Here is a 25,410-nt window from a genome sequence, read left to right on the forward strand (position 1 = left end):
GAACCAGGAGCTTCTTCCAGGTCTCCCACGCGGGTACAGAGTCCCAAGGCTTTGGGCTGTGCTTGACTGCTTTCCCAGGCCACATGCAGGGAGCTGGATGGGAAGTGAAGGAGCTGGGACATGAACCGGTGCCTATAAGGGATCCCGGTAGATACAACGATAGGACTTTAGCCACTAGGTTATAGCGCTGGGCCTAATAAATATTTTTTTTAAAGAAAAAAAAAGTGCACGAGAGCATTATAAGCTGCCAAGCCGGCTGTGGTGAGGTTCTCACACCTGTGTTGAGGAAGGCGTTAATGAATGTAATGTTGGCCATGCTAAAGAAGCATTGGGAAAACACTCAGGTGTGGGTACTTATCCTGGCCCCCTACACGCAGCCACAGACTCGCAGCGGCCTTTCCCTCAGCAAAGGCACAGGTGCTGCCAATGCGGAGACAGCGCATCCTCGTAGGGGAGGGGGTGTGCAGGCAACTGCACACGTGTTGCCCATGCACTCACGCAGCACACAAACCTGAGGAACACGACGGCGTACACACCCTCGCGCGCACACCCGCGTGCACTCGCCCTCCGTGCACACCCGCGCGCGCGCTCCTACCCCGCGCGCACCGCCTAGTGCCCAGGGGCGGGGCGCGGCGGGCGCGGCCGCTGGTTCCGGGCCGGGCGCGGCCGGGAGGGGGCGCGGCGAGGGCGACTGCCGCGGGTGCCCGAGTTGTTTGCGGGAGCCGAGCTGCGAGACGCTCGGAGGGAGCCGGGCCGGCCTGGGAGGCCCAGAGAGCGCGCACCCCGGATCACGCCCGGCACCTGCGAGCGGAGCGTGGTCGGGAAGCGCACCATGGACCCGAAAGCGGGCGGCGGCGGCGAGGAGGACGACTGCGCGGACTCCGGCGCCGAAACCGGAGGGTGAGCAGCGCGGGGCGGGCAGTGGGCAGCGGGCAGCGGGCGCTCCGAGTTGCGCGGCGGCTCCTGCAGCCAGGGAATCCTGATCCCAGCGGTGGAGCTGGGACCCAAGCCGGCGGGACGGCGACACACAGGGGTCTTTCCCTCCTGGTGGGGTTCCCACCGCCCACCTCCTCCCGTGCTGTCCCGTGAGGACCAGAACCACGTGGCCCGTGGCTGCTTGGGGCGTTCCTCCAGCCCGAGGGGGAGGAAAGTGGAAGGAATCGTTGTACCACCACAGTCCCTCTTGTCCGCCCTTGTCACGTGAGTGCCAGGCCAGAGTACTGCCCCTTAACAGCATCGCTGGGAAGAAGCGATGCTCATGCACTTGTTTCGACCTTGTGCGGGATGTGGGGTTCTCTTGGAGTGGAGCCCTGGAGTCATGAGAATGGTGTTTCCATGTGTTGTCTTTATTGTGGGTCTCCATCCTTTGCTGTGGAAACCACTGCCTCCACTCTTCAGCCCTCTCCAAACTTGCCTCCTAACGCACCTGTCGGTGGGGAATGCAGTACAGCTGGTGCTGTGATGGAGCCCTGCTGATTGAAATCTGCTTTTGGCTTTCATGGATTCGATTCCTCAAGCCTTTGCGAACTGATCGATCCTTTACCGGTAACACTGTGTCCTTGCTTGGGACAAAGAGCAAGTTATCTTTAAGCAGATGAATGTCCTTGTAAAGGCGTCCACCCAGCTCTTATCTCTGAAGGACTTTCCCTTGCAGAGTCAGCACCATAGCCAGGATGCAAGACTGACCCAGGAGGAAAGGGTGCCTTTTCCTTTCTGGAGTTAGGCTTGAGAGGGCAAGAGCTGCCCCAACTGCAGAAAGCCTGCCTCCTGGAAGGGCTGGGAGGTTTTAGGCTAATCCTGGTGCTTGGCAACCAAGTGAGCGCAGGAAGAGCATCCATTCTCAGGCGAGTCTCACTGAATAACCTCCGTTTAGGCTTCCCAACCTCCCTTACCGCCTCCCAACCGTCAGCACTACTAGCCCAAATCTGGGAGTTCCCATTTACCCTGTTATCCAAATCTGAAATTGTTCCTCATTTGTTGCAAAAATCAGTTATGATCCCGTGGGGGTAACCTGATTCCAAATACCCAACTCCCCTTACATTTTTCCACACTTTCTGGCAATTGCATTGTATCAACTTTAGTTAAAGGTCCTTGGTCGTTTTTTTTTTCTCTGCCTCTAGTTACCTGGACCATGAAACAAGCAAGAAAGCAAAATTAACCAGCTCTTCCACAGCTGGGTTGAGTAAAAGTGTTTACCAGTCCATCCGTGTTTGTAGCATATTCCGAAACAGATATTTGTTTCCCAGGGCTGTGTCTTGAGGAAGAGGGCCGGAGCTCTGACCTCTGGATGTCCATTCTCTGTTTCTGTCACCAGACTGTATTGTTGTAGACAAACTGAATTGTCTCTTAAGCATTTCAGTTGCATCACTAGCATCTTTAAGCTAAAGGTAGGATGGTGTGCATTTAAACAAAACAGACCTGATGTATGCTTCTTAGTCTTATATCTGCCATGCATTCCTGTGTCCCTTGAATTTTTGGATTAACTGTCAAAAAAAAAAAAAAAAAACAAAAAAAACACCATTTGGAGTTTCTCTGTTTTTCCAGAGCTTGCTGTCTTTGCGTGCTCATCTAGCTTTTGAATAATGTGCTACTTGTTGAAATTTCATGGAAAGCACAAAGAAAACTCACTAAATGTTTGCTGTCAGTCAGTTTCATTTTGTACAATGAAGATCTAACCCTGTCTTTTCCTTTGTAAACTTTTCTGCTTCTCTTATCTTTAAAGTACACAGAAATAAATGTGGCCTAAAACCCCAACTGAAGAGTTCCTTCTCTTTCTTGCCCTGTTTTCTTATCAGGTTCTTTGTGCTTTGTGCATAGCCACACCCAACTTTTTCTCTCTTTTTCCTTGCCTCTGTTAAGCCATCCTCTCGGCCAGCTAGGCCCTTTCCACTTGGCACACCTGTATCCAACAGGTGTAACTAACTATACTCTCCTTTCAAGAGTCAGCTAAAGTAATGCATCTGCTAAGACAGCACTCTTAATTTGGGAATCCATGAATTGTTTCAAGTTGTATGCAATATGACATGCTTTGTGAGTTTCTTGGGAGATAAGAACTTGGTAGCTTTACTGATCGTATGCTTAAAGGGGCCTGTGATCTTTTCCTGGTCAGGTTGAGGCAGAGTATAAGGCACTTCATTTTCATTATGTGTCTGAGGTCATGAGAGATGTTCAGTACATGGCCACAGCAGTAGATGGAGCTCAGATGACTGCACAATGACACTGCATTTTGTCTACCTGAAAGTGACTATTGAAGTCCTGGGAGAGGTTAATCCATTGAAAAGTAATAAGAAACAGTCACTTAGCTTTTGTATGTGCCATGTGTTCTAAGGTTTTGAGTCTTTTACTGATTCATTGAATCCATCAACACCTCTCAGCAGCAAGTTCTTAGTAAGACCAGCCCTGGGGAGCCACAGCATGGAAATACCAGGTAAAGGAGCTTGAACTGGTAAAAGGGGCTGGGAGTGAGCAGGCATGGAATCAGAGGAGGAAGATGGTGATAACATTGATGCCCAGAGAAGTTGTGTTTTGGGTTTTTTTTTGGGGGGGGGGGGGGGCTTCTGTTTTGTTTTGTTTTGTTTTGTTTTTGAGAGGAGACTGAGAAAGAAAGGTCTTCCAACCTCTAGTTCACTCCCCAAGTTGCCATAACGGCTGGACCTGAGCCAATCCAAAGTCAGGACCCAGGAACTTCTTCCAGGTCTGCCACATAGGTATAGGGTCCCAAGGCTTTGGGCCGTCCTCAACTGCTTTCCCAGGCCACAAGCAGGGAGCTGGATGGGAAGGGGAGCAGCCAGGACACAAATCAGCACCCATATGGGATCTAGCACGTGAAAGGTGAGGACTTTAGCCACTAGGCTATTGCACGGAGCCCCCAGGAAAGTTTTGAGAAAAGAAGGAAAACTCAACTGTGCTACTGAGGGATGTGAAAAAGTTTTTTTTTTTTTTTTTTAAGGTAATAATGACATGAGATTAGAGAGGTAGTTGACAATGAGGTAGTGAAGGCAGAAGTTAGATTCGGGTGGCTCCAGAAGGGAGTAGAAGAGAGCAAGTAGCTGGAGTGGAGGGTGGGGTGCAAGGATGGGTTTCCTAAATGTTGGGGCTGATTGAATGGCCAGTGCTGATAGGAAGTAGTCTGGTAAAAATGGAGATAGGAGAGAAGATGATCGTCTCAGGAAAGGTGGAAGCAGGTGGACTTGTGATCACTGTGGCTGGCTCAGCTTTGGGCAAGAGGCATCTTCCTTCTCACAGCAGGGTGAGGGAAAGGAAGCTGAGGTTTCTATGGCACTCTCCCAGAAGCCCTGAAGACTGGAGATACGAAATGTTCATTTTGTGGAGTGTTGAGTGAGAACCAGTTGAGATGAATGATTAGGAGTCTGCCTAACTCTTTTCCTGCAGTCCTGCTCAGTTGCCTGGAGTCAGACAGAGAGAGCCAACAGGCAGAAAGGATCACCTGGGATTGGGGGTGGAGTGGAAGTTGTGGGGAAGGTGAACAAAGCGTAGGAGCAAGGGCGGTGAGCACATTGCTCAGGCTGATGCTCAGTCTTCTTGTCGTTCAAGGGATGGCTCTGAGGAACCCTGTGGGTCTCAACTCCAGTGGGCAGACTGTGGGGGTCATGATGAAAGCCACAGTCACAGGAGCGAACCTATTGCTATCTGCAACAGTGTACTCAAGGTTCCTCCTCTGTGGGATGGAGGTGCTGGCACTAGTACCTGCCTCATAGGGTTGTTTTGAGCATTCAGGGAATCTGTAGAACAGTGCCTGGCTTATGTCAACCCTCAGCCCATTGTTATTTCTCATTGTACCCTTGTTATTGTTATAAAGAATACTGCAAATGATAAAGTTTATACAATGAAAATGATGAACTCAAGACCACAGCTTCTTTATAGTCATAATAGATGGTCTGATGCATTTAAATACCACAGGCAGTTTGACCTTCATTCAGAACACCCAGCTGACTGTAGGACATCCCTCAGTACTGTTATTATTTTACAGGTAGAGGAATGTGGATTGGAGTGAATGGATTGAAGGGAAGTCCTAGTCTCCAGCATGCTTCCCATGTAGTGCTATTATCTCTTATGTAGCAATGTGATCTGTTTAATTCTCATTTTCCACTCAGCCTGTTGTGTTTGAAATACTGCCTTTGCTATCTAATCCACCCATTGCAAGCCGCCAAGACCAGAAGCAAATGTGTGGTCTTCTGTGATCATGGATATCATTAAAAAAAAAAAAAATTTTCCTAAAAGTGCTTGGAAGCAAGGTTGTGCTTCTTTGGACTTTGTTAGAAACTGACAAGTGGGATGATGAAGTGATAAATTAGCTGAAGAAATAAAATCCCTGACCAGAGGTACAGGGAGTTCCTTGTAAGCTCAGCTACAAGCCAGTGCTTGATAATGACTGATGCATCAGTGATGAGCAATCTCTCAGCCACTCTTTCAGATGTAAGCAAACTTGATGGGTTATTTGAATTCAGCAGTTTGGTCTGGCATTTATGGACCCACACTTCTGTGTCAGCTCTCGCTGAGCTGCTTCTGCCTGTGCAGGGGTCGTGCCAAATCCTCTGTCTCTATGTGACTTCCAACTGATATTTCATCATGACCCAAGAGATCACAAACAATTCATGGGCTAGAATTAAGCAAGTGAAGGGGAAAGGATATAATGGACTCAATTTTAAAGTGGAACTTACTAAGCTACAGGAGGCATCTGATGCAGAAGATGAGATGATGGAGCAGAACTCTGTTAGCTTTCTGTTCGGGATGGAGCTAGTTAACCCTGCATTCCCAGGCATTTAATTCATTGTACAGAGAGTTAGCAGATGGAGCCCCTGGTGCCTTGTGCTGGCATTTTACAGAAACATCAGAACCTTTTTGACAGAAATGCCAAGATCAGTTCTTATACCATGATTTACTTGGAAGAGAGAATTCGAAAGCATGTTCATTTTATATATGAAAGCACTTCTAAAAGTGGGCAGGCAAATGGAGTTAAAATATTTGTTTTGATGCAAAAATACATGGGGGCTTCAGAAACTTTATAGAAATTGTATACTGTGAGAGATGTGTATTATGAAAAAAAAAACTGTGGTTAACCTTCTGAAATGTTTTGCACCAAAGTAAACTTAACCTTTAAATTCCGTTTTGCTATGGACTCTTTGAAGCCCTCTCCTTCACTTCAGGTGTATGAAAACATATGCTGGGATAATTATGCTCCTCTGTATCATGTGTCCAAAATTTTTCATCCTAAAATTCCCAACTTCACCTTTTGTATGTCATTGTGAGAAGGTTGATTCTAAAGCAGAGTGAGTCAGGAAACTTCTTACCATGTGAGACCATGAAACAAAGATCTGGGAAGGTACCAACTGCTATTCTTCACACTCTAAAAAAGCTGGCACATTTCTGCTCCTCCCGGGAATCCTAATCAAGTATCTGGCTGTTCTCTGAAATCATTTGAACCTATTTGTGCGCAAAACTGTTTCCAACTTTATAGTTTGTCTTCTGTATAATTTCCAGTAAGTGATCCTTTAGGGTTATTTGGAGTCTATGTTAAAAGTTAGAAAAGTATGCAGACCCTGACTCAGTCTTTATTCTTAGTGATGATAATTTTTCTTATGGGCAAGGAAATAAAAGACGGCTGTGTTTGTAAATATCTCATTGCCATGTGCTTTGCAAAAATGAGCAATCAGGAACAATCATATAGCCAAGCAGAGGAAAGTGGTTGAATATATTACAGTGCATCGCTTCATCTGAAATGATAATGGCAGGAACTCGGCGCCAGCTTGTTACGATGGTGTGAAGTGAAAAGAGCAACTCAGAATTGTGTCTCTGCCATTGTGGCCACCAAGTGCCAGTAGCGGAGGCTTCCAGTCAGAGGCCAGAGGGCAGTGTGAGATGAGTGGTGACCCTTCTGGCTGTTTGGTTTCTGTTTTGACGGTGAACAGCAATGGAAGTTGGGCAGCAGAATGGGGCAGAGACCATCTGCCCTGGAGAGAGGGGTTTGTGTTTTCCACTAGGGATCTTGAATTTCATCCAGAGAGAGAGAGAGGGAGGATTAGATTTGTGCTTTACAAAGACTGGCTGCTGTGTGGAGAAGGAATTGGAGCAGGAATGTGACTGTTGAAGACCGACCGGTTGGCAGGGCTCGCCCAATCAGTTTCTTTAGCTTAGTGGAATCGTGGGGAGGGGTGTCAGTTATGCTAACGCCTGTCCTAAAATATGCATTAAGACTCTGGAACTACGTTTCCAATGTCAATTTCTTCCTGCATTTGTATCCATCTGTACGCAAGTGTTTAAAATGTATGCATATGTGAACCCCATCTGCCTCAGGAGTACTTAGAAAGTTCTCTCTGAAAACACTGGCAAGTCTTTAATAATAAAAAAGAAATGGTAATGTTGTCTATTCTTAGTGTATATTGCTCTTGAACAGTCATGGCGTTTCTTTAAAGTTTGGCCATCTTAAAATGATCAGATTGTCATGGGATTGTTTTGCTGTTGAATCTGCCACAGTGGGTGATTGTTGAACTTTCTTTGCATTTATATCTAGTTACTTACCCAAGTATTGTCCCAAAGTCTACGTATGTCTTGCCTGGTTCCAGGCAGAGTTTAATGCATCAGTGCTGGCATTTCTGCCTTCTCCATGTCAGCACACCACCAGCCAATCCAGCTCCCTGCCAGCTCCTTCCTTGCCACCCACCCTGTACATGACTTCCTTGTCACCCACCCTGTACATGACTCTGTTACAACTAGTATTACTGTAGTTTTCTGATGAACCAAACAAAAACCCATGTATATATATACATGCATACATACATATAGACACACATATATACGCATACATAATATAAATGCAGATTGTAACCTATCAAGGAATGTGCAAGTGTTAGTAGCTGTTATTCTTTCTAGTTTGAAAAGTCAATGACTATTAAAATTCTGTGACTACTAAAGTATTGTCTTTGAAAAAGAGAAAACCACGTGCAATCTCCTCCCCCTTGCTCCTCTACTAATATGTCTGCAGCATGATGTCTGGCACTGCAGGCTGTATTAACTAACAAAAGGCAAGCTTCTGATGGATTTTCACAAAGAGGCTTCCTGTGTGCTTTTTTGTGTGGGAAGAACCTCGGTGAATGATTCAAGAGAAGCAACATGAGACTAAGAAGTTTGTATCTATAAAATTGAACATAATTTAAACGGTTTATTTGCATAACTGCATCACCTAAGTACCAAGCCACAATAAATCCCTGGGGGCCCAAAGTGATTGATTTCTTGCTGGGAACAACTTTGGGAAGCTTGGGGAGGGGAATAAATACTTTCCATACAGAGTTCCTTGCTGGAGAGAGTCACCGAAGCCGCATGAGGAGGGGAGACACTCAGTGGAGATTAGGCAGGGCAGACATCTGGCCCGATTCCCGTTCTCACAGTGGCTGGGTGCTGCCAGCTGATTTTTTTAGCATGGAAACTGAACAGTTCATTTCACCCCAGCCCTGCCTTTTCCCTTTCCCTATCACAGTACACATCCTGTTCCTCTAGTCTCCAGCAAGGACTGGAATCAGGGGAAACCTCCTTGTGCCTTGGATTTTGCTGCTGATTGGCCATGGTTTACACGTGGAGGCCTTCATGGCCGCAGCTGTCTCTTGCAGGCATCCCTGCTTATGTCAGCTGAGAAATGTCTCCTTTGGTGTGGTGGCAGCATCTGGAGGGTGCTGCTTTGCAGAGGTTTAGTCTGCTGAGGAGCCAAGAATCTGTTGAAAATGTTGAGCCTTCCCCCTTGGGCATAGAAACAACCATTCAAAAATTTGCCAACCCACTTAGATGGCTCAGGAGCTCCCAGCCCCCATTGGGAGCCCACTGAAAGGGCTCAGGTTTCTAAAATCCCTTTAAAATTCTGCTTTCACATCCAGACATGTCTTTATCTTGCACAAAATGAGCCTCATACTAAGGTTTTCGTTTGTGACATTCTCTTATCAGTTAAAGTGCTACTAACCATTGCTTTTTCAGAATTCTAGCTTGACTAAATCATTTAGATAAGGGAAGGTGGTGGATAATCCTACTAACACTGAGGTCTTGTGTTTCAGGTCTGACTACAGCCACCTGTCCTCCACCAGCAGTAAGTATCTTAAATGTCTTGTGGTCTTAACAGACTCTCCCACTACTCCCCCTAGGACTCAGAGGCAACACATATAGTACATCCTTTAATAGTGAGTAAGAATCAACAAAGATACTGTTGCCAAAGAATATGATGTAGGATGCTCTAACTATGGCAGTTGAAGCTCTTTCTGGAGGATGTGTTTGTACCTTGATTTTGTGCTAGATGTACTGTTTCTTTCCCCATGGAAACTCGGCTTTCAGGATATAACCTGGGCATCACAAGCACTTCTAAGACCAGCTTCTCTGAAGGACCTGGGATGGCTCATTCATTGAACAGACTTCTTTCCAACACCCCTTTGCCTGCAGGCCAGTGGGAAGCTTGGAGCACAGGTGCTAGATCCATGCTCCTCTGTTGGCCAATTCATTCCTTTTTATTTCTACAAACAGAATTCCTCTCTTTAAATGGAGGGAACATCCCTGTCCACCAAAATTCTGCAAAATGTGTTCAATAGCAATTCCAACACAAGTTGTAATGAGGGGTTTATATGCATTAACATGCAGTTAAAATGTTTGGGTTCAATTTTATCTGTCCAGCTCCCTTGATCCGGCTCACATGATTACTGTACTGCATCCAGTAACTGTGTGAGACCAGTGGCTTAACTTTCTGCCTTCAAGTTACCCATGATTCGAAAATATTAAGTTAGAAAATTGCAGAAATAAACAATTGATAAATTTTAACTTGTGTGGGTAGGGTGATGAAATTGCTCATTTTCCCGTCCCATCCTGCCCGGGGCAAGAATCTTCCCATTGTCCCATGCTGATTCCTAGGACCCATGTCAGTTACCAGATGGACAGCCAGGGTAGTGCAGTGCCTGCATCACCCAGGTACCTCTTATTTTGCATAATGATGGCCCCAAAGCATGAACATAAGGATGGTCATTTTACTAGTGTATATTGTTACAATTGTTCTGTTTCACTGTTATTGTTCATATCTTAATGAGTTTATGTGACATTTTACTGTAGGCAGTTTTGTAGGATAAAACATAGCTGACAGGGCTCAGAAGTGAGATTTTAGTTATCTACTGGGGTCTTAGAACACATCCCCCTTGGATAAGAAAGAGACAACTGGGTATGGTTTTTAAAAAATGACTGGTGGGGCATGGGCATTGCAGCAGAGTGAATTAAGCTGCCACTTAGGATGTTCACGTCCCATACCAGAGTGCCTGTTCAAGCCCTGGCTGCTCTGCTTCCCCATCCGGCTTTGAGTTAAAGCACCTGGGAGGCAGCAGAAAGGTGATGGCCCAAGGACCTGGGGCTCCTGCCACTCCCATGGGAGACCCACACAGAGCTCCTGGCTCCTGGATTTGGACTACTGAACCTGGCTGTTAGCCTGACTCCCTCCCTGTTTATGTGCGTCATCACCTTTGTCATTCTGGCTTTCGAATACTAAATGTTTAAAACAACACTCTGAACACTAAAAAGGTGTTTACATTTGATATTAAAATGAAGTACAAGTAAGTTATTCATGTGAAATTGTGTCATATCTTGAAAGGCTTTAGAGTGAAATGACAACATGAACATCCAGGGCTGTTCAGACTGCTTGAACACTTACTTTACAATAACAAAAGATAACCTTCTTATTATAGAGTCTTGATTATCTGAATCAGTAAATACTGACTTGTTTTTGCCTTTTATACCTCTGCTGTTAAACTCTCAGTTCTAAACAGTTCCCAAATGGAGGGACACTTAACTGGATTATTCTATTGACTGAGGCCCCGGCTTCGTTCTGCTCTGTGAGAGGAGACGTGGGGAGAGCTGCAGATCAGGAATTGTCATTAAGTGTCAAATTATGTTTAGTTATTAGTACAGCTGCAGTAAGTTTTTGAACATTCAGCCCATGGAGACACCCCCCCCTCCTGCCCATTGCCCCTTAGTTTATTAAGAACCATTAGTAATAATGAGAATAATTCTCTGGTGGTTCACACTGCTCCCAGAAGCTTCACGTGCCTGTAAGCACAGAAAGCTCCTTGAACTCTCGCTCACTCACTCTCTCGCTCTCGCTCTCTCTCTGCTGCAGCAGTTCTCATTGCACTCTGTTTGGCCCAGAGGCTACATTTCTTGAAGAATGATTTTCCTAAAACCCGCGCCTGAAGCTTTCGCTCATTTTGCAACTCTCAGATCCGTCCTTTGGGTCACAACAAAGCACCTCTCTTATCAGTGAAATGCGTAATTTGGTTTGGGGTGTTTCTGCTCTCCATTATTTTAATTGCCCATCTCCAAGTTGGAATTCCTGCTATTGCAGCTGGGGATCGATACTCTCTTATTGCTCTTCCTTTCCACTTCCAATAGGTGGTAGTTCCCCATCGCTCTCCAGTGATGGGCCCCTTGCTGAGAGAGCAGGGGCATCTCTTCCAGTCAGGGAGAGTAGTTGGTTACATATAATAGTAAAAAAATAACAGTTACACAAGTAGAAACCTGTTTTCCTCTAACTTTACAAAACTCTGTTTTTTAAGTTCAGGTCCTCACTCTGTTGTCTTTCTTGGCTATTGTCTACCACCTTCAGGGTTGTCTCACATGCATGAGATGGCTGCCTTCTTTGCCGCCATCACAACATTGTTCTCAGCAGGAAGAAGGCATAGAAGTCCCTGCCCATTAAGTTAGTCTCACTTTGTAAATGATTAATTTCTCTATCCCTATTGGCCAGTTCTTCAATGTGGATCCCTCAGTTCAAGAGACTCTGGAAATTGCTTTCTATGCCACCACTAGCAGGGCTGTGTTATTAAGGAGAGAGAGGGCAGGCTCGTTAGGGCTGCTGGTTTCTGTATGGCCAGTGGATTATGTTATACACAGCCAAGTGGCCCTTGGCAGAAAGATGGTTCTCTGCCCCTGCTGAAGCAGAGGTCTGACTGTGATGATAGGGAAGGGCGTTTTCCCTGTCCAGCTAGGGCATCGTGCTCAGCACTGGGTGGAGAGTGGGCTACCAAGGGTGGTGGTTCATCCCCAAGGGTTCCGTTTCAGAGTCTCTCCACTGCTGCAGGGGTTGTGTGTGAGCAGCAGATTCCAGGGCTGCCTTTCCACTGCCTTGACCCAACCCCTGCTTTGGGTCCCAGAGCGGCTCCCCATCTCATTATCATTCTGCCATTGTCCTCAGCCTCTCTCAAGGGTGCAATTCCTTTCTGTACGATTCCTGACTCTGGCTTGGGATTTGAGTGTTGATCCCACTCATTCACTATTAGGAAAGCCATGTACCCATGCCTGCCAGTGGTTCTTACTCACTATTCACACCCATTCCTCTGTGCCCACAATCAAGGTGCACAAAGGTTGCCCCTGCAGCCAGCCTTAGTGTCCACTTTGCTGACCACGTGTCTGCAGGTGAATTGGACCGAGAGCTCCCTCCAGGGAGCACCAGTTACTCTATGGAGTTGTCTGTTTCCTCTCAAAATGCAGAGATCTGCTTCCCCTTCCTGCTGCTCCTCATCCCCATGCAAGGAAACAGGGAGTCATCTCTAGAGGAAAGGCACAGGAGCCATGGGATGCGACGTCAGGTATCCTGGTTCTAATCCTGCTGTCACCATGAACTAGCTGTGTGTGCTCTTAGGCCCATTGCTTACCCTCTCTGGGCCTTGTTGCCTTCTCTGTGGCATCAGGCAGTTGGGCTGGATGACCTCTGGAAGTTCTCAGATGTAAAGATATGTGTTAGGAACGCCTCTTGTTATGTTCTTAGCTTTTTATCTACAAGTCACATTGCATCTGTTAAAAATAATTTAAAATTAAAAACATATATATATATATATTTATGTATTAGAAGGAGTAACTTCTCTGAAAAGAGAAAAAAGGAGAAGGTAAACAATCAGCGCCTTTCCTCTCTATTGTCTCGTTGGCCCAGCATAAAGATCCTGTGGCGTGGACATCCACTCTGGTGGCCTCTAACCTCACAGCCACAGCGCCTCACCATCCACACAGGCCCCTCTGAATGGACAGCAGCCTGTGAATCAGCAGGTAGAGACACTGGGGTGAGAGGCAACAGCAAAGTCAGGAGCAGGCCTGGGGCATGGGAGGGCATATGTGTGATCAGGTCTCATTCCCACCCCCTCTGGGACCGTGGAAGCAATTCTGCAGACATGGTCTGGAGCTGTTCCGTTCTGGGAACCGGGCATCAGGGGATTCTGGGAGGTGTGGTCGGGTTTCATTTGTGTGAATTTCTTCCAGTTGCAACTTGCCCCCTGACCTTTTTATGACAAGCTGGGCAGCTTCATAGACAATAAGTGAGTTTTTTAAGGAAGATCATCAAGCCACTGTGTACAATTTGCATTCATAAGTGGGAAAGAGATTGCTAAACAGGACAAAAGGAAAACAATAATTATGATGGGGGAAAAGAATCAGCCTTGCCAGATAATGCTAATGAAATCTCTGACATGCGTGATTGAATATTTCCATTCAATGAATCATCATCACACTTAGAAAATTATCCTTAGGAAGTCCTGGGAGCTGGAAAGTTATGTTTTTAGGAAAGTGTGACATATCTTAATGATATCTAGCCCTGGGGTGAGGGGTGGGGAACGCCAATAGGAAATCATCACAGAATTAACTTGTTTTCTCTGTTTGAGACTAGCCTGTAAAACCCTGTGCGTGCTGGGCTAAGTTTGTCCCTAAAGCTGAGATTTCCTTGTCAACACTAAGGGAACCATGAACGTCACTGGGTACTTCACATGCTGGCCATCATGGCAGGTATGTGTCCCTCTAGAGCAGAGATGGTGAAAGATCAGTACATGTGGCACAGAGGGTCTCTCCCAGCCCTGGACAGTACACTGAGGGATTCTCTGCATATGTGACAATTAGGGGGAAATGGCCATGAACAGGGGACTGTGCTGATTGGAGCTCTGATAGACTACCAGAAGAACAGAAAAAGCACCTATGATGAATAAGCGGTGTGTCTGAATGTACTTCAGTCCACCTGGGCCTCAGTGTCTTCCGCATTTCCTGTGCTCCATTGCCTGACCTCCTACCCTATCCTTCCCATGCCCCAGGTAGCTTGCCTGCCTCCAGCCTGCGTGCCCTGCTGTTGACCTCAGAACCTACACAGGCTGTTGGGTCCGTGGCGTTTCTACCTGGCAGCTCGCCTGAGGATCCCATGTCTGTGCACAGCCCCTGAGGGCAGCATGAACGAAGACCATCTGGTTGCTCTGAATCCCCACGCATGTTCTCATCACAAGGAACAAGGGCCAGGTGGATTGCAGGTGTTGGGTAAATGAAGGGTACTGAAGCAGGTGCAGTGCCAGGGTGGGAGCTGCCAGCGCTGCACCTGCTCCACCCTGGAAAGTCTCTTATCCCTGTCTGAGGGTCTTTCCTGACAGGCCTGGCTCTCTGTCCAGGTGCTGTGTTCTCTTTATTACTTCTTAGTGGTCTCACCCGGCCACATCTATGCACACCCCTAGCATGTTGGAAGAGAAGATCGTTGTGACTTTCTTGGTAAGCTGAAGTGTGAGCTCTCCCTGCAGCACATGGAAAAGATGTGGCTGCTCTCAGTAGCACTCATCACTGGTGGGCAGTGCTTGGATACATGGTGTCAGTAGCTTCCAAGCCATGAATTCAGACTGTAGAGAATGAAAGTCATCATTTTCTTTATGATTTTACTAAAGGACATGATACCTTATTGGTAGATTTTGCTCAGTTGAGGACATCTGTCACATCTCCATTTATCTCTGGGGCCATCTAGCATGTTGCTTATAGGTGACACTAGTAGAAAGGCCACAAGCCTGGTAGTGTCTTGGTGTGGGGCAGTCCTAGGTCTTTCAGCCACTTGGGTAGATGCTCAGCCATAGACTCAGAGCCCCAGAAGGTCAGTTGGTGCAGTTGGGGATCGTGTTGGCTCCATCTTTACTCAATTGCACAGAAAAGTGTGCTGGCCTGGTAAAGAACAGGAAATCCCAGACTAGAAGACTCAATCCTCCAAGTGAAACCTGGATCAGCATCACCCAGGAGCTGTACAAATATAGAAACCCAAAAGTTATGAAGAAGACAAAACACATGGTGGCAGAATACGACTCCCCGCCTTTGCCTCACAAGGGTAGTGATTTGAACAGCTCTTCATGCGTCAAGTCCTGTAACAATGGGAAACGTGAGAGAGGCCTAGGTTTATTGTGATAAAAAAAAAAAAAAAAAACATCAAATATAGCCAAAGAGTTGCTGCATTGCCCTTCTCCCAGTTCCGGGTAGCACAGCATGGAGAGAGACGCCTCCTGCTTGGGAGAGGAAGAGACAGCCAAGTCCAGTCCTTAGCCTTGCATACCAGTACCAGGTCTGCTGGTGAGGCCTAGAGCCTTTGGTGAGGCTCCAGCCTTTGTCTCCAGAATGGAGCCTCTGGTCCACTTTTACCACCTTCCTTCCCCAACTACTAACAGAACAAGAGCCTAATAGCTAAGGTGGAGGGTGGGAAAGTAAACTGACAGATTTGCCTTGAACCTCAGTGCTGGCATCAGGCAAGACCCCGCACCTGGTAGTGTGGATTCATTCTGACTTTGGCCGGCATCGCAGAGCTGAGGCTCAGGTGCCACCTGGCTCAGTGTCAGCCAGCGCAGTCCCACAATGGCCCCCACCTCCATGGCAGCTGCTGGCTTCCATGTGGGAAACCCAGATTGGGTTCTGAGTTCCTGTCATTGGCCTGACCCAACCCTGTCTGTTGCAAGCATTTATAAACCAGTGAAAGCAAGATCTCCGTTTGTCTTCCAAATGTAAATTAATTAAGAATTTAAAAAATACTAGTTGTTAACGTATCATAGGTGGGGATCCCTCAGTAAGAACTCTTGAAAATAAAACCTAGATAATGACATAATAGCTGAAAACTTTCTCAATGTAGAGAAAGATAGGAACATTCAGATACAGAGATCCCTAGGACCCTAAATAGACATGACCAGAAAATACCATTGTGGTACATGGTAGTTAAATTCTCAAAAGTGCAACATGAAGAATTCGAAAATGTGCAAGAGAAAAGCAAACAGCAAGCTGTTCATTAGATTTATAGCAGATTTTTCAAAAGAATTCTTGCAGACTGAGAAAATCAAAAAATATATTCCAAATTCTAAAAGAAAATAATTACCAGCAAGAACTACTTCATCTGGTGATCTTTCCTAAATAAAGTAGAAATAGACTTTCCAAGACAAACAAAAGCTGAGGAAATTCATTACCACTGAATCAACCTACAAAAGTTGCTTATACAAGAAATGAAAGATGACAACCAATATAAAATATGCAAAGTATGATATTTACTAGGACAAATGAAATTGAAAATAATTTTTTAATGATAGGACTAAGTCATTACTTATCAGTAATAACCTTGAACAGATTAAATCCCTCAATCAACAGATAAGCTCTGGCTACATGGATTAAATATTATCACCCAACTATATGCTACCCAAAGGAAACTCAATTCACCAGTTAAGATACACACAGATTGAAAATGAAAGGAAGGAAAAGATAAGTGCATCCAACAGAAACCAAAAATGAGAAGGAATAACTGTATGTATCAGACAAAATAGACTGTAAGACAAAACAAGAGACAAAGTCACCATATGAGAATTAAAAAATCAGCCCATGCAAATGTCCCTAATGTTGGTGCATGCAATTTTATTCCAAAAAAAAAATTTACTGGCTCCAAAGGGGGCACTAAATTTCAATGCTATAATAGTAAGGGATGTCAGCAGCCCATTCTCACATATGGACAGATCATCCAGGCAATAAAAACTGCAAAGAAATATCAGCATTAGACTATGAAACAGATCAAAAGGATCTGGTGGACATCACAGAACATTCCATTCAACAGCTGCAGAATACATATTCGTTCATCAGCGCCTGGAACGTTCTCTAGGATAGGCTAACAGGCCACAAAACAAGTCTCAACAAATTCACAAATAATAAAAAAAACATGTATTTTTTTCTGACTACAGTGGAATAAAACAACAGAAAAAGAAATTAAAAAGTATGCAAATACATGGAACTGAATCACATGCTACTGAGTTAACAGTGAATCATTGAAGCAGTCAAATGGAGATTTAGAGAGACACCTGGTGCCCTATTTAGCTAGGTTGTTGGTAGTGCTGATCTTTTTTTTTTTTTAAAGATTTATTTTTATTACAAAGTCAGATATACAGAGAGGAAGATCTTCCGTCCGATGATTCACTCCCCAAGTGAGTGCAATGGCCGGTGCCGCGTGCCAATCCGAAGCCGGGAACCAGGAACCTCTTCCAGGTCTCCCACGTGGGTGCAGGGTCCCAAATCTTTGGGCCATCCTCGACTGCTTTCCCAAGCCACAAGCAGGGAGCTGGATGGGAAGTGGAGCTGCCGGGATTAGAACCGTTGCCCATCTGGGATCCCGGGGCAGCCCGGTAGTGCTGATCTTGCCAGAAGCTGTTGGCTGTTAGGTCTGAGGGCCACACGGACCTATTTTGACCCGTAAAATGCTGTAGTCAGTATTATTTTCCTGTGGGACCAGTGCAATCCACGGAACTCAGTTCTTGCGAGCTCAGCACATGGGCAGTTCACTATTGTCCCCTGCAGTCTTAAGTTCTTTGCCACACTGTAAGAAATGGCACCTGATGTGCCACTACTAGAGTTCTTGTTTGCTGACTGCATGTCTGAGGGCTATCCAGACCTGTCTTGTGTGGAACCTGTAGGATGCCATGGTGTTGCAGTTCACTGAGTCAGAAATGAGTTCACTCTCAACTCAGTGCGTGTGCAGTATTGTCCATAGCCCTTGCCTCCTTAAGCAAAATGGCTCCTAATTCAGCTCTAGGAGGCGGATTGGGCTGTGAAATCCACCCTGTTCCCACACTGCCTGTCTGGGACCTGCCATTCTGTCTCTGCTTCTGGTCAAATCAGCCGAACCAGCAGGGTGGACTGCTCTTTGTCTGGATTCCACACCCCCCCGCCCCCGAGCTCCCAGTAAACGTCCCTTCCCACCTTGTTGGTGGTGTAGTTCTGGCTGCTGGCAGAGTTCCAATCACCATTTGCTGAATGTTGCTGAGGTATCTGTCATGGCAACACCACACCATTGTGTCTGTTGCTTTCTTGTGTCTGTCAATCTCTGGGTTCCCCTCTGCTTTTGTTCTGTCCTCTCCTATTTCCTGGAATGTACCCTCTATGCTTCATACTGGCTACTGTTTCTCTGTCTGTTTAAATGTGTTCTTACCCTATTCTGCCATCTTGATTCTCCCCTGATAATTTTCTTTATACAGATCTTTCAGTTCTTCAGTTACATTTATTCTGAAGCATTTCATGTTTGTTGTAGGTAGTGCAAATGGTGTTTGTTTTTTGGTTTCTCTTTCTGTGAATTCATTTAACATGCAAAATAGCTAAATCTTTTTTGCATGTTTATTTTGTAACCTGCAACTACCGAATTGGTTTAGTGCAGTGTTTTAAGTGCAGATTTTCTACATATAAAAATCATGTTATCTGTAAACACTGATAATTTGACTTTCTCTTTTCTAATGCAATTTGTTTCATTCTTCCCCTAATCACTCTTGCTAAAACTTCTGGTACTTTTCTGAATAAGGTTTAGCTCTTTTGTTAATCTTCTCAAAAAGTCAACTTTTTATTTCACAGCCCTTTTTGTTTCAAATTCACTTACTTCTGCTCTGATACTATTTTTCTTTTCCTGCTTATTTGGGGTTTGGTTTGTTCTTGCTTTTCTGTCTTCAGGATGCATCATTAAATCTTTAATTTCAGCCATTTCTCTTTTTAAGTGCAATCATCTAATACTCTATAATCCTTCTTAATTCTGCTTTTGGTATGTTGTGTTTCCATGTTCATTTTTTAAATTTTCTTTTTAAGTTCTTCATTGATCCATTGATCGTTCAGTAGTATGTTGTTTAATTCCCAGGTACTTAGGAACATTCTGTTCTTGTTGGTTTCTACTTTTATTTCTTATGGTCTGAGAAGACACATGATATGATTTTTCAGTCCTTTTAAATTTCCTGAGACTTGATTTATGCCCTAATGTGTGGTTTAGCCTTGGAATTATTCCATGTGCTGGTGAGAATATTCATTCTGTATCTTTGCTGTGAAGTGGTCTGAAATGTGTGTCAGGTTCATTTGCTTGACAGAATGATTCAGTTCTATTGTTTCTTGATGATTTTCTGTCGCTTGATGTGAGTGGGGTTTTGAAGTCATCTGCTATTAGTGTGTTGAACTCCATCTCTCCCTTTAGAGTCTGACCATATTTTCTATATATATCTGGTGGTCTTTTATTAGGTGCTTATATATATTTGTGAAGGTTATTTCTTAAATGCTGAATTGAAACTTATTAAAATATAACATTCTTCTTTTAAAATATAGCATTCATCTTTATTGCCTTTTTGCAATTTTTCATTAGAAGTCTGCTTTTTCCAGTATCCTGACAGCTACACTTCCTTGCTTTTTGTTTTTCCTGGTGTTATCTTTTTCCAGTCCTTCACTTTAATTCTATGTGTATTTTTGTTTGTGAAGTGAACTTTTTGTAGACAGCATATAGGTGACAGGTTTTTTTTTTTTTTAAATCTAGTCAGCCAACCTAAGTTTTTGTGTGTATGTGTGGTAGTGGTGGTGGTGAATTTAATCCATTTACATTCAAATGTTGGTACATAAGAGTTAAGTCCTGTCATTTTATTGATTGGGTAATGATTCTACCTGCTGTATTGATGAATTTGGTGGTGACATGCATTTCAGGTTTGCTTTTTTGTTTTGATGAAATGAACAATACAGATTTAGTAACATAGTGATACCCTTCTTCCTACCTGTGTTCTTCATCTCCTTTATCTCTTCTTTTTACATTTTTTACAATGGTATATTTTTATTTCACTTTATAATCAAAAGTTTAATTCTCCATTGGGTAAAAATTTCAAGAAATGACAAAAAAAAAAAAAAGACAGACTGGAAACAATGGTCAAGTCTTAAAATGCCCCTCTCGTCCATACAGATTTCAGTTTTTTTGTACTCTATGTATTTGTTACCACAGAGCAGGGAAAACATATTTCTCTTCTGAGGACTGGCTATGATGATGTAATGGTCTCTGCATCCATTTTGTTGCAAGAGACAGGATTTCATTCTTCCAAAGGCTAAGTAGCATTCCATAGTGTGTGTGTGTGTGTGTGCATGCTCTATTTAGTCATCCATTGGTGGACATCTGGGTTGATTCCATATCCTAACTGTATATAAACATGAGTGTACAAACATCTCTCTTGTATGTTAATTTCATGATATTTGGGTAAATGACTGATATTGGATTAGCTGGGTCATTTAGTAGATCTGTGTTCAAACCTCAGAGACATCTTCAAACTATTCTGCACAATGTTTGTAACAGTTTACATTGCTATGCACAGTAGATTAGGGTACCTTTCCCCCACATCCTCACCAGTGTTTATTCTTTGATTTTCAGTGGCCCAACCATTCTGATTGGGCTGAGGTGAAACCACTTTGTGGTTTTCATTTCCCTCATGGATAGGGTTCCTGAATATTTTTCATGTCTGTGGGGCCATTTGTATTTCATCTTTTGAAAGCTGCCTATTCATGTCCTTTCCCCAGGATTATTTGTGGGTTTTTTTTCTGTAGAATTTTTTTAAACTCTTTATAGGTCTTGGATATCAATCCTTTATCAGTTGTATAATTGCCAGTAGTTTCTTCATTCTGTGAGATGGCTCTACATTTTGTTGATGATTTCATTTGCCATGCAGAAGCTTCTTAACTTTATGTAATCCTATGTGTTTATTTTTGCTTTAATTATCTGTGCTTCTGCTGTATTTTCTAAGAAATCTTTGTCTACACAAATGTCTTACAGAGTGTCCCCAGTGTTCTCCTCTGGTAATTTGATTGTATCCAGTTGTAGATTTAGATCTCTAATCCAATTTGAGTTGAATTTTGTATGAAGTGTGAGACAAGGGTCTTATTTCATAGGTCTGCCCAGGTAGTTCAAGTTTTCCCAGGACCATTAATTGAAGTATTTTTCTCCCTAGATTGATTTCAGTTTATCACAAAGTAGTTGACTCTAGCTGTGTAGGTTCATTTCTGGGATTTCTGTTCTGTTACATTGATGTTCATGTCTGTTTTTGTGCCATTTCCAGGCTGCTTTGATTGCAGTAATATATAGTATCTAGTATTGTGATGCATCCAGCTTTGTTTATGTGGTTTAAGATTCCTTTAGCTGTTTGTGGTCTGTTGTGTTTTCATATGAGTTTGGCATCATTTTTTCTGTCTGAGAAGAGTATCTTGGCTATTTTGATTGGGATTACTGTGAAGTGCTTTTGGTAGCATGGAAATGTTGATCATACCAATTATACTGATTCAGGAACATAAAAGATTTTTCCTTTTTTTCCTGTCTTCTTTTATTTCTTTAATATTTTCTCATTTTCACAACGAAGATCCCTCATATCCTTGGTTAAATTTCTTTCAAGGTATTTAAATATCTTTACAGCACTTGTTAATTGGACTGATCTTACAATTTCTTCCTCAGCCATGGAATTGCTTGTATATAGGAAGGATGTTGATTTGGGGTTGTTGACTATATATCCAGCAACTTCAGAAAACTCTGAGTTCTAGTAGTCTGTTAGTACTTTGGGTTCCCTTATATAGACAATCATGTCATCTAGCAACAGGGGTGGCTTGACTTCTGCTTTCCCATCTGTATCCCTTTGATTTCTATGTCTTGCCTATTGGCTCTGGCTAGAACTTCTAGGACTGTGTGGAATAGCATTGGTTAGAGTGGGCATGTTTGTCTCTCTCATTGGTGTTATTAAGAGAAACAGCTCTTCAATTTGCTGATCTTGTATATCATTCTTTTGGTTTCAATTTTGTTTGTTCTCTAATTTTAATTTTTTTACATACTTTGGATTTGGTTTGTGCTGTATTTCTAGGTCCTTTAGATGCATTGCTAGATCACTGATTTGATGCCTTCCAGATTTTTTGATATAGGTACTTATTGCTATGAACTTCTCAACACTGCTTTTGCTGAGTTCTCTAAGTTTTGATATGTTGTGCTGCCATTCTCATATGTTACCAGGAATTCTTTTATTTCCCTTTTAACTACTGTTCATTCAGTAGTGTACTATTCATTCTCCATGTGTTTACAAATTTTGAGAGTTTCTTAAGTTGTTGATTTTCAGCTTCATTTTATGATAATTAGAAAGTATACATGATGTGACTTTAGTTTTGTTTTTTGTTTGTTTGGAGTTGCAAAGACTTGATTTATGGTCTACCATCTATGCACTGATGAAAAGAATGTGTGTTCTCCAACTGTGGGATGAAATGTTCTGTAGATACCAGTTAGGCCCTTTTGGTCCATGGTATAGATTAGGTCTGTTGTTTCTTTGTTGTTTTCTGGCTAGTTGATCTGTCCACTGATGAAAATGGAATGTTAATGTCCCCCATTACTATTGTTTTGGAGTCTATGTCTCCCTTTAGATTCATTAACAATTGTTTTTAAATAACCAGGTACCCTGATGTTGGGTGTTTACACATTTATTATAGTCGCTTTTAATAGTTATGTGTGAAAATAGTTATGTGTGAAAATATATTTTTCTGATATTATAATAGTTATACCTGGTTGTTTTTCCTTTCTGTTGGCACAAAGTATTTTTTTCAACCCTTTCACTTTCAAAGATACGTCTTTGTGTATCTTTGCTGGTGAGATGTGGTTTTTGTAGGCAGCAAATAGATGGGTCTTAGTTTTTAATCCATTAGTCTGTGTCTTTTGATTGGAGAATTTATACTATTTGCTTTCAGAGTTATTGAAAGGAACTGACTAGTTCCTACCATGTTTCCATAAATATTGTCATTGTTTGCTCTGGATTTCATTTGTACTTTTGTTTCTGTGTGTAGCACATCTATAAGTATCATTTGTAAGGGTGCATGGGTAATGGTACATTCTTTCTTTCCTTTGTTTTGGAAGGACTTTATTTTGCCTTCATATATAAATAAGAGATTTGTTGCATACAGTATTCTGAGTTGACAGTTTATTTTAGGACCTGAACTGTGTTTCTCTATGTAGGGTTTCTGATGTGAAATCATGAAAAAATCATTGTTAGTTTAGTTGTGGATCCGAGGAAGGTAACCTAGCATTTCTCTTGTGTACATTTTAGAAGGTTTTTTGTTTTTTTGTTTTACAGTTGGGAGTTTGACTGATGTGTCATGGTGAAGGTTGATTCTGATAATATCTACTAGGAATATTGTGTGCTTCCTGCACATGAGTATCCCTTTTTCCTTCTTCATATTAGGGAAGTTTTCTGCCACTATGTCGCTAAATAGGCCTTCTAATCCACTCACTCCACACCTTCAGGAATTCCTCAGATAGTTATGTTTGGTTGCTTGGTAGTGTACCATGAATTTTTAACACTGAATTTTTCTAATTTTTAAAACTTTTGTTTCTTGACAAATGGAGACATTTCCAGAGGTTTTTCTTTTGTCGCAGATATTCTTCATTCTGCTTCCGCAGTCCGGTTATTAAGGCATTCCCCTGTATTTTCTGTTTGGCATATTGATTCTTCATTTCCAACATTTCCTCTAGATTTCTCTTCAGACTCTTAATCTCTTTACAGAATCTCTTGCTCATGTCATGTATTAATTTCTTTGTCTCAATAATTTGCTTCTGTGTGCTAAAGTAACCCTGTGATCATTTTTCCATCCACCCCTCCCCCCTTTTTTTACATTTTGTCAATCTTTGTCTTCACATTCTAATATTGAAGATTTCTTACGTTTCTTATCTTTGAAGTACTTTATTTCTCCTTCACTGTGTGTAAACTAATTAGTTTTATATGTTATTTGATTCTTTTCTCTTTCTGTCTGTAGGACTCTCTCCTTGTCTTTAATGTTAACAATCTGATGAAATTACGTCTTTCTTGATTAAGTCTATCTGGAATTCTTTGAGCTTCTTGTATCTGTGTCTGGGTCTTTTTTTTTTTTTTAAGATTTACTTATTTTTATTGAAAAAACAGATGTACAGAAAGAAGGAGAGATAAGGAGAAAGATCTTCCATCTGCTAGTTCACTCCCCCAAGTAGCTGCAATGGCCAGATATAAGCCTATCCAAAGCCAGGAACCAAAAGCCAGAAGTCTCCCCTGGGTCTCCCACACTGGGGCAGAGTCCCAAGGCTTTGGGCTATTCTTTTCTACTTTCACAGACCACAAACCGGGAACTGAATGGGAAGTCAAACAGTCAGAACTCAAGCTCATATGGGATCCCAGCGCTTGAAGGGGGAAGGATTAGGCAATTGAGACGTTGCACCGGGTCCTATGTCAATTTTAAGATTTGGGAAATTCTCAGCTCTTATTTCACATAGTAGGTTCTCATTGCCTTTCCATTTTCTTCTTCAGGAATACCTATAATAGGAATGTTTGGACATTTGATGATATGCCATATTTCAATATTTTTGTCTGATTGGGTTATTTCAAAGTTCTTATCTTCAAGGTCAGAAATTATTCCACTTGGTGTATTGTTATCACAGCTCTCTGTTCTATTTTTATTTTATTGATTGAAGATTTCATCTCCAAAATTTCTGTTTGGTTCTAATTCTTGAGTAATATTTTCATTCCTGTCAATCTTTAATAGCCTCGTTTCTTTAACATGACTGCATTCCCTAGCCTCTTGTTACATTTCCTTATCATCACTGTTCTATATTGCCTATCTGTCATCTCATTGATTTCCTTCATTTCAGGATCCAATTCTGGACAGTTACTATGTTCTTTTGGAGGCATCAGGCTGCCTTGCTTCTTTATGTCTGCTATGTCCCTGTGTTGACATCTACCAATCTGGTGTTCTTGTTCCTTCTTCATGGGGCAGGATTTATTATAAAAGAGTTATGGGTTAGCTGGAATGCATCATCTCATTTGACTTGTCAATTTGGCTTTGGTTCTAGGTGAGCCCAGGATTGGATTCTCTGCATGATTTCAATCATCTTAATGTCCACTGTGTTTAACAGTGTCACAGTGGTCCAGTCTGCTACCATTCATGAGGATAGAATTGTTACTTTCAGACTAAGAAGGGCCTGCCTGAATCTATATTCCTGACCCAAAGAGAGTTCAGCATCAGCCTCCTTTCCCACTACTCTTAGTGCTGAGGGAACCAAGGGCCTCTGTCCCACAAACAAGCCTAGGTGATGCCATGTCTTGGGGAACCAACTGCTATGACATTGACATTTATACGGATAAACCCCTCCTCATGGTCCCACTAGTGGAGTCCAGCTGGTGCTATGGTCTGTAACACCAGGTTCAACACTAGAGGATGTGAACTGAACCCTATTCCATACCTGACGACAAGGTAAACTGGAGATTTTACTCTGGTGGAATGCAGGTAGGTCCCTCCCTGTGTCCACTGGACAGA

General features: G+C 43.1%; 1 protein-coding gene across 1 annotated transcript in view; it reads left to right on the forward strand.

Moving 5' to 3' along the window:
* Positions 1-687: 687 nt before the first annotated feature.
* FAM124A (family with sequence similarity 124 member A) overlaps positions 688-25,410 on the forward strand; it is a 74,847-nt gene continuing 50,124 nt past the window's right edge. Inside the window, exons 1-2 of the mRNA XM_004577494.2 lie at positions 688-900; positions 9,060-9,091. Of these exons, the coding sequence (XP_004577551.2) occupies positions 833-900; positions 9,060-9,091 (100 nt within the window). The 5' untranslated portion in view covers positions 688-832. The remainder of the gene's footprint in view (positions 901-9,059; positions 9,092-25,410) is intronic.

Source organism: Ochotona princeps, chromosome 12, assembly GCF_030435755.1.
Source record: "Ochotona princeps isolate mOchPri1 chromosome 12, mOchPri1.hap1, whole genome shotgun sequence".
Lineage (NCBI taxonomy): Eukaryota > Metazoa > Chordata > Mammalia > Lagomorpha > Ochotonidae > Ochotona > Ochotona princeps.